The sequence below is a fragment of the Mobula hypostoma genome, chromosome 28 (assembly GCF_963921235.1).
Source record: "Mobula hypostoma chromosome 28, sMobHyp1.1, whole genome shotgun sequence".
Taxonomy (NCBI): domain Eukaryota; kingdom Metazoa; phylum Chordata; class Chondrichthyes; order Myliobatiformes; family Myliobatidae; genus Mobula; species Mobula hypostoma.
In genome coordinates, this window is record NC_086124.1 from 16,271,352 (window position 1) to 16,284,547 (window position 13,196).

Here is a 13,196-nt window from a genome sequence, read left to right on the forward strand (position 1 = left end):
TGTCAATCAGCTTCCAAAGTTGCTACTCTGTCATTCGTTGCCATACCCCCTGCTCATCATCATCTGCTCTTACCCCTACCTCCGTGCAGAGCACCAAACTCTGCCCTGTGCTACCACGTCTCTGGTTTCTGACCTTGCTCCAGTGAACATACAACTAATGGTTCTCCATTCTGCTTTCAGATTTTCAAGGACAGTGGTTTATTGTAACAACCAAGCTCTGTGAGTCACAGCTCTTTCGAAGCAGTGAAAGTGACCATAATGTTGAAATGACCAGGGAATAAGTTGGTTAACTACCAATGTCAGTCATACTCAGGCCTGAGATTTGTGGGACAAAGAATATGTCAGTCACCACTGTAGTCAGCTCACCTTCTTCAGTCTGCAGGAAGTCAAGCAGGAAACTTATGGGAAACCTATGAGAAACCTCTTCACCCACAGGGTGTTTGGAATGGATCACCACAGGTGAACACAGCAAAGGATTTAAAAGGGTCGTCGTGGAACAGAAACAATAGCAGGGACCAGCTCTGCTGAGTTGATTCCCTACTGTAAACTGGTTGTGCTGCAGATTCACTCAATACCTGAGACAGAGTTTCAAATAGAACTGATTTATTTGTCATAGATCCAGAATATTAAACTCCAGTCCTATTAAACATGAACATCAGCAGAAAAAAACTCCTTCCATGCCCAGTGACAGGGTGCAGAACTGGGTTTGATGAACAGCAGCAACAATTGCAAAGTTCAACACGAACAACGACTTTTGAACTTGCCTTGGAATTCAGCAAGTTAAATAGTTAAATATCCAGCATGCAGCTTATTTAAACTGTTTCCCCAGTGTGAATTTGGGAGTGTGTCACAATATTGAATGAGTGAGTGAGTCCCTTCCCACAGAGCAAGTTAATGCTCTCGCCATCCACCCCAATGTGAACTCAATGATGCACCTTCAGCTGAGATGACCGAATGAATTCCTTCCCAATCTGAGCAGGTGAATGGTCTCTCCCCAGTGTGAACTAACTGGTGTTGCAGTAGGGCAGATGACTGAGTGAATCCCTTTCCAAAGACTGAGCAGATGAATGGCTACCCTTCACTGTGAACTGACTGGTGTGCCTGTAGCTGAGATGACCAAGTGAATCCCTTCCCACAGTCTGAGCAGGTGAATGGTTTCTTCCCAGTGTGAACTAACTGGTGTTGCAGTAGGGCAGATGACCGGGTGAATCCCTTCCCACAGACTGAGCAGGTGAATGGCCTCTCTCCAGTGTGATCTCGCTGATGTACCTTCAGAGAAGATGACTGAGCAAATCCCTTCCCACAGTCCGAGCAGCTGAATGGCATCTCCCCAGTGTGAACTAACTGGTGTGCCAGTAACTGAGATGAGCGAGTGAATCCCTTCCCACAGACTGAGCAGGTGAATGGTTTCTTCCCAGAGTGAACTAACTGGTGTTGCTGTAGGCCAGATGACCGAGTGAATCCCTTCCCACAGACTGAGCAAGTGAATGGCCTCTCTCCAGTGTGAACTCGTTGATGTACCTTCAGTTCAGATGACCGAATGAATCTCTTCCCGCAGTCTGAGCAAATGAATGGTCTCTCCCCAGTGTGAACTGACTGGTGTCTCTGTAGTTGAGAGAACTGAGCAAATCCCTTCCCACACACAGAACAGGTGAATGGCCTCTCTCCAGTGTGAACTCGCTGGTGTGCCAGGAGGTCAGATGTCTGACTGAATCCCTTCCCACAGTCTGAGCAGGTGAATGGTTTCCCCTTAGTGTGAACTGACCGGTGTGTTATAAGCTGAGATGACCGAGTGAATCCCTTCCCACAGTCTGAGCAAGTGAATGGCCTTTCCCCAGTGTGAGCTCGCTGATGTATCTTTAGTTCAGATGCCCAAGAAAATCCCTTCCCACAGTCCGAGCAGGTGAATGGCCACTTCTTGGTGTGAACTGATTGGTGTCTCTGCAGGTCAGATGACCGAGTGAATCCCTTCCCACAGTCTGAGCAAGTGAACGGCCTCTCCCCACTGTGAACTAACTGGTGTATCAGCAGGTGAGATGACCGAGTGAACCCCTTCCCACAATCGAAGCAGGTGAATGGTTTCTTCCCAGTGTGAACTGACTGATGTGCCAGTAGGTCAGGTGAGCGAGTGAATCCCTTCCCACAGTCTGAGCAGGTGAATGGTTTCTTCTCAGAGTGAACCAACTGGTGTTGCTGTAGGCCAGATGACCGAGTGAATCCCTTCCCACAGACTGAGCAAGTAAATGGCCTCTCTCCAGTGTGAACTCGTTGATGTACCTTCAGTTCAGATGACCGAACAAATGTCTTCCCGCAGTCTGAGCAAATGAATGGTCTCTCCCCAGTGTGAACTGACAGGTGTCTCTGTAGTTGAGAGAACTGAGCAAATCCTTTCCCACACACAGAACAGGTAAATGGCCTCTCTCCTGTGTGAACTCGCTGGTGTGCCAGGAGGTCAGATGTCTGACTGAATCCCTTCCCACAGTCTGAGCAGGTGAATGGTTTCCCCTTAGTGTGAACTGACTGGTGTGTCATAAGCTGGGATGACCGAGTGAATCCCTTCCCACAGTCTGAGCAGGTGAATGGCCTCTCCCCAGTGTGAGTTCGCTGGTGTATCTTCAGTTCAGATGCCCAAGAAAACCCCTTCCCACAGTCCGAGCAGGTGAATGGCCATTTCTTGGTGTGAACTGACTGGTGTCTCTGCAGGTCAGATGACCGAGTGAATCCTTTCCCACAGTCTGAGCAAGTGAATGGCCTCTCCCCACTGTGAACTAACTGGTGTGTCAGCAGGTGAGATGACCGAGTGAACCCCTTCCCACAATCGAAGCAGGTGAATGGTTTCTTCCCAGTGTGAACTGATTGGTGTGCCAGTAGGTCAGATGATCGAGTGAATCCCTTCCCACAGTCTGAGCAGGTGAATGGCCTCTCCCCAGTGTGAACTCGCTGATGTAGCTTCAGTTCAGATGGCCAAGTGAATCCCTTCCCACAGTCTGAGCAAATCAGCGGCCTCTCTCCAGTGTGAACCGACTGGTGTCTCTGTAGGTTGCTTAACCGAGTGAACCTATTCCCACACACAGAACAGGTGAATGGCCTCTCTGCCATGTGAACTCGCTTGTGTGACTGCAGGTGGGTTGACTGGGTGAATCCCTTTCCACATTCAGAGCAGGTCAGTGGTCTCTCCCCAGTGTGAACGCGTTGATGTACCTTCAGATGAGACGACTGAGTGAATTCCTTCCCACAGTCTGAACAGGTATATGACATTTCCTCGGTGTGAACTGACTAGTGTGCCAATTGCTGAGATGACTGAGTGAATCTGGTCCCACAGTCTGAGCAGGTGAACAGCCTCTCCCCTGTGTGAATTCGCTGATGTAGCTTCAGTTGAGATGACTGAGTGAATCCCTTCCCACAGACTGAGCAGATGAAAGATCTCTCTGCAGAGTGAACTGACTGGTGTATCAGTTATCGAGATGATTGAGTAAATCTCTTCTCACAGTTTGAGCACATGAATGGCCTGTCCCCAGTGTAAATTTGTTGCTATCTCTTTAGGTGGGATGTGAGTGAATCCCTTTCCACATTCAGAGCTGATGTACAGCCACTCCTGTGTGTGAACTCGCTTGTGTGTCAGAAGATCTGATGATTAATTCAATCTCTTCCCACACATGTTACAGTTGTGCAGTCTCTCTCCCTCGTGAACTCACTGGTCTTTCTGTGGTGGGCTGAGTAAGTGAATCTCTTCCCAGATACGTAATACCGTCCTCTTTGTGAGAATTTTTGATAAATATTTAACCTGGATGACAATTTGAAATGTTTCCTGCAGCCAGAAATGTAGTGAATCCCTCACAGTCATTACAGTTGATGAACTGATCTCTCGTGAATAAAAGCTGATGTGTTCTCAGCACCCTGGTTCCAGTGGTTTTTACTGAGTTTCAACAGAAAACTTCATTTCAGATACAAAGCATGTTTCCATTTGGGATGAGATACTCCTTTTCTTCTCCATGAATCAACAATAGATGTATTGGTGTTACAAAGGAAATGTCTGATCACTCCTTAAATATCTGGATAAAGACAGCAAAACTGATGTGATGTGTTTGAGATTCCAGTACACGAATTACTTGCAGTTTCTAACCTGTAAAAAGATTTACAAAAGACATCAATGGACAAAAGACAACATTTCAGATGAAATAATTTTAGTCTCTACTGTGAACTCTGACATCACACTGTCACAGCGAAGTGCAACACAAGTTGTAGGAACAACTCATCTTCTAACTGGTTGCAGCTCAGGCATCCAGACTGATAATCAAATTCTCTGTGTTCCTGTCTGCATCAGAATAGTCCATTTCTGCCTCTTTAATCTGTGACTTGGCTCAGTTTGCCTCTCTCTATTAGTATAATTTCAAGTTCTGCTCATGCCCCACAGCGCTATAAAGAGCACATGATATTACACAGCTGATCCTGGAGACTTTCAAATTACCCTGAGCCTCCCCCCACCCAGTGAATGACAGTGGTGAACTCATCAATGGCCTCGTTGATGGCAATGCCAATGAATATGAAGGGGAGGGCAGCAGGATTTCTCATTGGAATGTGGCACTTTGTGACGTGAAAGCTACAGGTCACTTGTTACCCAGGACAAAGGTGTTTGATAACATTATGTACCGAGAGAATGGTACAAAACATGTCCAAAGCACGGGGAGATAGAACAAAGGTGATTTTCTCAAGAACTAAAGACGATTGATTTTGTTCTTTTTTCATGTAGCACTAACACAGACATTTTCATTAACTGGAAGATAGACTATTCAATCGAGATTAACTCCGAACTATATTTTTGTTCCAAGTTCCTGATTTTGGATTTAGACAGCTGGGACCTGACGGTGTCTGAGAGACCCATCCGATCTCAATTCCCCTGCCTATACTTCCAAAAATGCCTTACGGACTGCAGAGGACAGAGGTGCAAGTGTCACCCATGGTCGCTAACATACCCAGAATTCCCCACAAATGAGAGACCCGTCTATCCACCATGGTCGGTCTCAGCGACACACATGCGCCAGACATGGGCGTCAGTACCTTCGCTCATCAGCAGAAAACTCCCCAGAGCCCGGATACAGATCGTGGGACTGAGAGGGGAAAATGACCGTTATTGTCCCGGGATGCGGGGCCACAGCATGTCCGGAGTTCGCGGCAATTATCGTAGGGTTATGATGCGGCCGGCTGTGCCGAATGAACCTACACCCAGGGCCCACTCCAACCTGCTCCTCCCTCTCTCTATCTTGTTTTACGGCGGTTGGCAGCCAGCTTAATGGTGCATTACCGCCACTTTCTGCTCTGGAGTGTGCAATAGACTTACATTCTAAATCCCTTCACACAATCACACACACACACACACATACCCTAACCTACACTTCATTCTCCCCTCTTTGGTCATCCTAGTACCCTATTCCTGCTTATCCATCATATCCTATAAAAAACCCCTGTACCACTTAAGAAAGCTAAAAATACCCTGACCTGTGCTCTCTCACCCATGCCCAGCAACCCTTTTAATGTGAATTCCTGCACCCCCAATTCCCTTAGATTAATTCTCATCATCTCTCTCTGTATCCCATACTTCCTGAAACTCAGAACTACATGTTCTACTGACTCCTCTTCCTGACATTCCTCACAAAATCCTGTCTGGTGTTTCCCTATCATTTTCAATGTTTTGTTTAATGCACAATGCCCCAGCCTTAACCTAGTCCACACAGTCTCCTCTATTCTGTATCCACTACCTACCCCAGTACCTGCAACATTTTTTTGTATTTGATGGAAATGCCTCCCTGTCCCATCTTTCTTGCCACATTTGGTTGATTTTTTCCCAGATTACACACTTAACCTCTGCTTTACTGATACTAATGTGCATTTCTACATTCTCTTTCTTTAACACCCTCTTTGCCAACTCACCCACCCTCTCATCCCCCTTCACCCCTACATGTGCTGGAACCCATAGAAATTTTACCTGACCTCTCTGATTTGCAATTCTTGTGACTGACTGAAGGACTTCATAAAGTACATCTTGCCAACCGTTTGAGTGAAAAGACCTTAAACTCGCTAGAACTGAGGAAGAATCTGAGCATATCAACACTTTGACTTGTCTGGGTTTCTCCACCCATTGCAACACAACCAACACTGCCAGCATCTCCACTGTAAACACCCCTAACTTATTAGATGTTCTTCTGCTGATTCCAATTTCTTTTGCTGGTATAGCCACTCCAAAACCTGTCACTCCTGTTTCAGGTTCCTTCACACCATCCATATAAATGTGAGTATAATCACTATACTTTTCCATCATATGACAATTAAATGCATTTACCAAATCAGTTTTATATTTTCCTTTCCCTTTTACCTCTAACAAATGCCAGTCTACATCAGGCCATACAAGCTTCCATGGAGCTACAACCGGATAAACGACTGAAGGACTTATCCTTTGATCAAACGCTCCACATTCTTTAGCAATATCATTCCCTACCCCACTAAAGTTATCCCTCTGAAACCTCCCATTTTCCCAGAACTCCTGCAACACTCCTTTAGCAGGGTGAGAATCATTTTGCCCCTGCAAATTAGCCCAGTAATTTGCCATCAATTGCATCCTTCTTAGTTCCAAAGGCATTACTCCCATTTCTACCTGTAGGGCTGACACTGGTGATGTTTTAAAAGCCCACATCCAGTTTCCTTATAAGAGACCTACCTGCTGATCCATATGCTATATTTCCATAGTTCAACACAGATCCCACTAAAGCCACATACGTCTTCAACACTGAACAACTTGCTCCCCATTCCCTACCAGTCAAACATCTCATCACATTTATTACTTTTTCACATTTCTCCTCAACTTTCCTGATATGGTCTGCCCATGTTAATCGTGAACGAAATATAACTCCAGGAAAATTAAATGATCCAACCCTTTCTCATTCAATCCCATACATCCTTAACTTCTTCCCTACCTCAATTCTTTTCCTGGTAAAAAATACAGTTTGAGTTTTATTCTACTGAAAATCTACATCCCCAATCATAACCTCACTCCACCACTTCATCAATTGCTTTTTGTAGCTTCCTGATTGTATGCTCCATGTTCCTGCCTCTTTTCCACAAGGCCCCATCATCCGCAAACAGTGACCTACCTATATCCTTTGTGAAGACATCATTCATCATAATGATGAAAAGTAACGGGCTAATCACACTACCTTGTGTGCCATTTCCCACTATGTACTGTTTTGATAATTCTGATCCAATCCGAAATTGAATTTTTCTACCAGACAAAAAATCTTTAAACCAATTAAAGCCTCTCCCAACCCCCATCTTGTGCAGTTTAATTAATAATCCTTCCTTCCACATCATATCATATGCTTTTTCAATGTCAAAAAAACACTGCAACTACTGATTATTTATTTGCCTGGGCCTTTCTTAATTCAGTCTCTAACCTTATCATTGAGTCCATGGAATTCCTTCCCTTTCTAAAACCACTCTGATAACTTGCCAGCATTCCCCTCTTCTCAAGCTCATACGACAACCTTTCTGTTATCATCCTTTCCATTATCTTACATATATTTGATGTTAATGCTGTTGGACTGTAGCTAGTGGGTTTTGATGGATCCTTGCCAAGTTTCCTGATTGGAACTACTACTGCTTCTTTCCATGCAGCACTTGGTAATCTGCTCTCCACCCACACTCTCTTATAAAACTGCAACAACTTCAAGAGCGCTCCTTCTCCTAGATTTTTTAGCATAACAGAGCATATCAGATCTTTCCCTGTGGAGGTTGGTCTCGATCTCTTTATTGCTCTCACCGTTTCTGCCAACGTAAATGGATCATCAATATCATCTGTTCCTTCCCTCCTGTTTAACACACCTGGGTGTTGACTCATTGTTCTTTCCCTTCTTCTTCTCTCTTCTTCAGACAAATTTTCTGAACTATGTATCTGTACAAATGACTTGGCCATGATCTCAGCCTTATCCCTAATGGAGACTGCAGTTTCCTCCTCAGATATCATTACTGGATATTCCCATTCCCTTCTATGTCCTCCCATCCTCTTAATCATTCCCCATACCTTTCCCACACCTTTCCCACAGGTGTCGTTCTTCCTATTTTGTTGCAAAAACTCCTCCAACTTGCCCTTTTAGCTTGACGTATAGTTCTTCTCACCACTGCCTGTGCCTTCTTATATTGAATCAAATGCTGCATATTATGGGTTCTTTTAACTAGCCTGGATGCTCTATTTCTGTTTTTTTTTTACAGCCTGACAACATTCCTCTGTCCACCATGGTACCAGTTTCCTATTCATCCTATTTTTATTCCTGGGTATAGATCCTTCTGCTGCCATAATTGCTGAAGTCACCTGACTGTTTAATTCATCTATATTTCCAGAAATGTCAATCTTTATCAATGCTTCTTCACTCAACTTCTGGAACTTACCCCAATCTGCTTTTCCAAACACCCACTTTGGGATTCCGCCACCTGGTCTTATTTCAACTCTTCCACCCACTGAACATAAAACTGGGTAGTGATCACTGCCTACTGCTGAAGCAGTCCAAACTCCCCAGTTGATAATGCCAGCCAAAGTATTAGACACTAACGTAATATCTAACACTGACTCAGTTCCTGTTGTTTTGTCTATCCTTGTGCCTCTACCATCATTCATACACACCAAATCCCTTTCTTCCATCAAATCTTCAATTACCTTTCCATTTGGATCTGTAATCGGATCCCCCTCCCAACCCCATATTGTGCTGTAAGCATTGAAATCTGCACACCACACTACTTTATGTCTGTTTTGTCCTTGTATCTTTAATAGGCTGTCCAAATCCAACCTTTTACATGGATTGTAGTAGTTAATTATAACCACTCCCTCCCCGCTCTCCCACACTTCCACCACTATGTATTCCTGATCATTTCCTTTTTCCAGTACCCTATATGGTATACCTTGCTTGATTAACATAGCACAACCCCCTCCTCCTCCTAGATTTCTATCTTTCCTTATCATTGTATACCCATATACCACAAAGTCTAAAGTTGGTTTCAACCAAGTTTCCTGAATACACACTATGTCCAGTTTTACAACCATTTCTTTAATAAAGTGCTTGAATTCCAGGCTATTGGCCAGTAAGCTCCTTGCATTCCATTGCCAAAGAATCACCATAATTAGTATTAACCAACCCATGACACTTCCTGGCTTGACTGATTAGCGAGGTTCTCCCTCACTTCCTCCCATGTCAGTCCTACTAACCCTAAATGGTTTACTGCTGCTTTGACCACCAGCTGAATTTTGTCACTTTTTGACTTTACCTCAGCCGTACTATTAATCACTCCTGCAATGAATGTTACTAGAGCCTTTTTGCCTACATAAATCCTGTCATTTGTTCTTTGTTGCATCTCTCGTATCCCTATTGCTCCCTGTTCATTAGGAGCATTATTCTATTCTCTTAACATTCTTACAGCTTCTGCATAAGTGATCTTTCTTTTCACTCTTATTTCTTGAATTTTATTCTCTCGTCTCGTAACCTCACACCCACTATATGCAACATTATGAGCTCCTCCACAATTGCAGCATTTTGGTTGAACTCCTGTTCCGCACTTTCCATATTCATGATCACCCCCACATCTAGCACATCTCCTCTGCCTTTTACAGTTTTTAAGTATATGTCCAAACCTTTGACAATTATAGCATCTCAGTGGCTTTGGCACATACACCCTTACTGGGTAGCTCATGAAACCCAGGAACACCTTCCTTGGCACTCTGTCTTCTTCAAATTCAATCAATACTGATTCACTTTCCTTTTTCACTCCCTCCTTTGTTGTTTTCAGTCTTTGAACATTCATTACTTTTCCTCCTTTGATATTCCTCTTTAACTCCTCCATATTTATATTCATTGGTACCCCCGTGATCACTCCTTTACGACCACTGTTTCGTGCTCCTACCCTCCCTGTGTATTCCACCTTGCATTTTCCTATCTCTTTTAGCTTGAGTGCTTTCTCAAGTTGCTCCTCATTCGCACATCTTACCAATAGGTTGCCATCATTAAGGACTTTTGCAAATACTATTTCCCCTATCTTATTTGCCAGAGTTGTTGTTAGCACAAACGGGTTAATTTTCTTCATATGTCCCTGAGCCTTCTCATTAAACCTAATTATGACAACACCTTCTCTCTGAACTTGTTCATCTTCCTCACTTTCAGAGCTCTCTCCACTGTCATTTCTTATTCTTTTATTCCTTTTGTCTGTTTTCATCCATCCGTCCCCTCACTAGCTCCTCATTCCCTTTATTTATCCCTTCACAATAATCCATTTCTCCCCAGCTGACTACCTCTGATGCCGAATCCCTATCCCACTCCTTCTCCACTCTTTCCCTCAACCATACCCCACCCCCCACATTGTCCGCCATTACCGGACCCGCGCGACCCCCTCCCAACAATTCCCGCTCCTTCCCCGCTCTCTTTCCCTCAACAAGTTCCAAACCACATTCACGCATCAAGAGCAACCACCAGCCACCCACTTTACCTCTCCGACCTGCTCCCCATTTTCCGGATCCTTTTGTCAACAGAGCGCATGCGCAATTTTGAAAAAAAAAACCGACCGCCCTTTACGCCTGCGCATTAGATCGGTGGTGAATGTTGAAACGTGAAGTTTTAAAGCTTCAAAAGTTCATTTTTATCAAAGTATGTCTGCAGTATACAACTCTGAGATTCTTCTCCAGATAGCCCCCAAACAAATAAAAACATGGAAGCAAGTTCAAAGAGAAACAGCCTAACAGCCCAAAATATCTTGCCTGAAAAATCTTTTAGAATTCTTCGAGGAAGTAACAAGCAGGGCGGACATAGGAGAGGCAGTGCATATCATTTACTTGGATTTTCAGAAAGCATTTGATAAGGTGCCATATATGAGGTTGCTTAAAGTAAAATTCTACCGGCCTACAGGAAAGATGCTGCATGGATAGAGGATTGGCTGACAGGCAGGAGGCAGCGAGTGGGAATAAAGGGGGCCTTTTCTGGTTGGCTGCCAGTGACTAGTGGAATTCCTCAGGGGTCAGTATTGGAGCTGCTATTTTTTACATTGTTTGTCAATGATTTAGATAATGAATTATGCCTTTCTGGCAAAGTTTGAGGATGATACAAAGATAGGTGGAGGGATAGGTAGTGCTGAGGAAGCATTGCGATTGCAACAGGACTTAGATTGGAAGAATGGGCAAAAAGGTGGCAGATGGAATACAGTGTCGGGGAATGTATCATAATGTATTTTGGTAAAAGAAACAATAGTGCAGACTATTATCTAAATGGGGGAAAAAATTCAAACATCAGAGGTGCAAAGGGACTTTGGAGTCCTTGTACAGGACTCCCAGAAGTTAAATTCATAGGATGAGTCTGTGGAAAAGAAGGCGAATGCAATGTTGGCATTTATTTCAAGAGAAATAGAATATAAATACAAGAAGATAATGCTGAAGCTTTATAAGACACTAATGAGGCCTCACTTGGAGTATTGTCAACAGTTTTGAGCCCCTTATCGCAGAAAGGACATGTTGTCATTGGAGACAGTCCAGAGGAGATTCACAAGGATGATTCTGGGAATGAAGGGGATAACATATGAGGAACATTTGGCAGCTTTGGGCCTTTATTCACTGGAATTTAGAAAAATGCATGGGATCTCATTGAAACCTACCAAATGTTGAAAGGACCAGATAAGGTGGATGTGGAGAGGATTTTCCCTCTGGTGGGAGAATCCAGAACTGGAGGGCACAGCCTCAAAATTGAGGACAACCTTTCAGAACAGAAGTAAGGAGGAATTTTTTAAGCAAAGAGCGGTGAATCTGTGGAATGCTGTGGAACGAACCTTGAAGCATTGGACACCACCTCACTTTTTAAGTATATATTATTTCTGTTTATTGGCACGATTTTAATCTATTCAATATATTTAATACTGTAATTGATTTAGATTATGAAAACACATAGTCCCCTTTTATTGTCATTTAGTAATGCATGCATTAAGAAATGATATATTATTTCCTCTGGTGTTATATCACAAAACACAGGACAAGCCAAGACTGAAAAAACTGACAAAACCACATAATTATACATATAGTTACAAACAGTGTAACAATACCATAACTTGATGAAGTAAATCCGTGAGCACAGTAAAGTAAAAAGTTTTTCAAATATCCCACATCTCACGCAGACGGGAGAAGGAAGAAAAACTCTCCCTGCCATGCTGACCACAATCATCCGAAAACTTCGAGCTCTGATCAGCTCTCCGACACCGAGTACTGAGCGGCATCTCTGCCGAACGATTCAACCTCCTTCTCGGTCGCCAAAAGCAGGTAAGGCCGGGGATTTTGAGGCCTACCCTCCGAAAGATTCCCGACCACACAGTAACGACAGCAGCGGACGGCATTTCAGAAATTTCTCCAGATGTTCCTCTGCGCTTTCACGTCCATTCTCCACCAAATCAGAATTGTCCACCGCCCCTATTTAAGAGATACAACATCATTTTTCACCGGAGAGCTGCGCATGCGCGGCGCGCTGCCATCTTCTCCTCCCGCCGAGTGCTTATTTATTATTATTATTTGTTCTTTTTCTAATATATTATGTATTGCATTAGACTGCTGGTGCTAAGTTAACACATTTCATGACACATGCCGGTGATAATAAACTTGATTCTGACTCTGAGACTGAGGTGGAGGCCAAATCCGTGGGTATATTTAAAGTGGAAGGTGATAGATTCCTGATTGGTCGGGGCATCAAGGGAGATGACGAGAGGGCAGGTGTATGGGGTTGAATGGGATCCGGGATCAGCCATGATGAAATGGTGGAGCAGACCCGATGGATCTGCTCCTATGTCTTATGGTCTAAAGAAGCATGGCAACATGATCATTAAACTCCCCCCACCGCACAAAAGGCAACAAGAACATCACCCCCCCATACAAAACGTAACAAAAACATCAACTTCTAACTACCACTCCCTTGTACAAAGAACATTGACGCCACCCCACCCCCCTCCAACCTCCCTCCCGCACAAAAATCAATGGGAAAGAACAACACACAACATGAAAACCATAAAACTGAAAAGGTCCGTAGTCCAAATCCATAATGCAGAAACTCGGTAACATCATCGAAAGTGGGAGACACCGCTCGATTGTGGAGGCCTGTCCCCTGGGCATGGTGAAAAGCCATACAGGCTCCTTCTCC

The 13,196-nt window shown here is 44.0% G+C and overlaps 1 protein-coding gene across 3 annotated transcripts; it reads right to left on the bottom strand.

Moving 5' to 3' along the window:
- Window positions 1–605: 605 nt before the first annotated feature.
- LOC134338860 (zinc finger protein 850-like) lies at window positions 606–12,658 on the bottom strand. Of its 3 annotated transcripts, none has more exons than XM_063035013.1 (2): window positions 12,115–12,658; window positions 606–4,123 (listed from the first exon to the last, which is right to left on the bottom strand). In XM_063035013.1, exon 2 carries the CDS (start codon window positions 3,256–3,258, stop codon window positions 1,072–1,074), a length of 2,187 nt encoding a protein of 728 aa, XP_062891083.1. In that variant the 5' UTR covers window positions 3,259–4,123; window positions 12,115–12,658; the 3' UTR covers window positions 606–1,071. The 3 variants fall into 3 exon arrangements, with proteins under 3 accessions (XP_062891083.1, XP_062891084.1, XP_062891085.1); XM_063035014.1 differs by lacking the exon at window positions 12,115–12,658 and adding an exon at window positions 10,519–10,566; XM_063035015.1 differs by lacking the exon at window positions 12,115–12,658 and adding an exon at window positions 5,059–5,185.
- Between the last annotated feature and the right edge of the window lie 538 nt (window positions 12,659–13,196).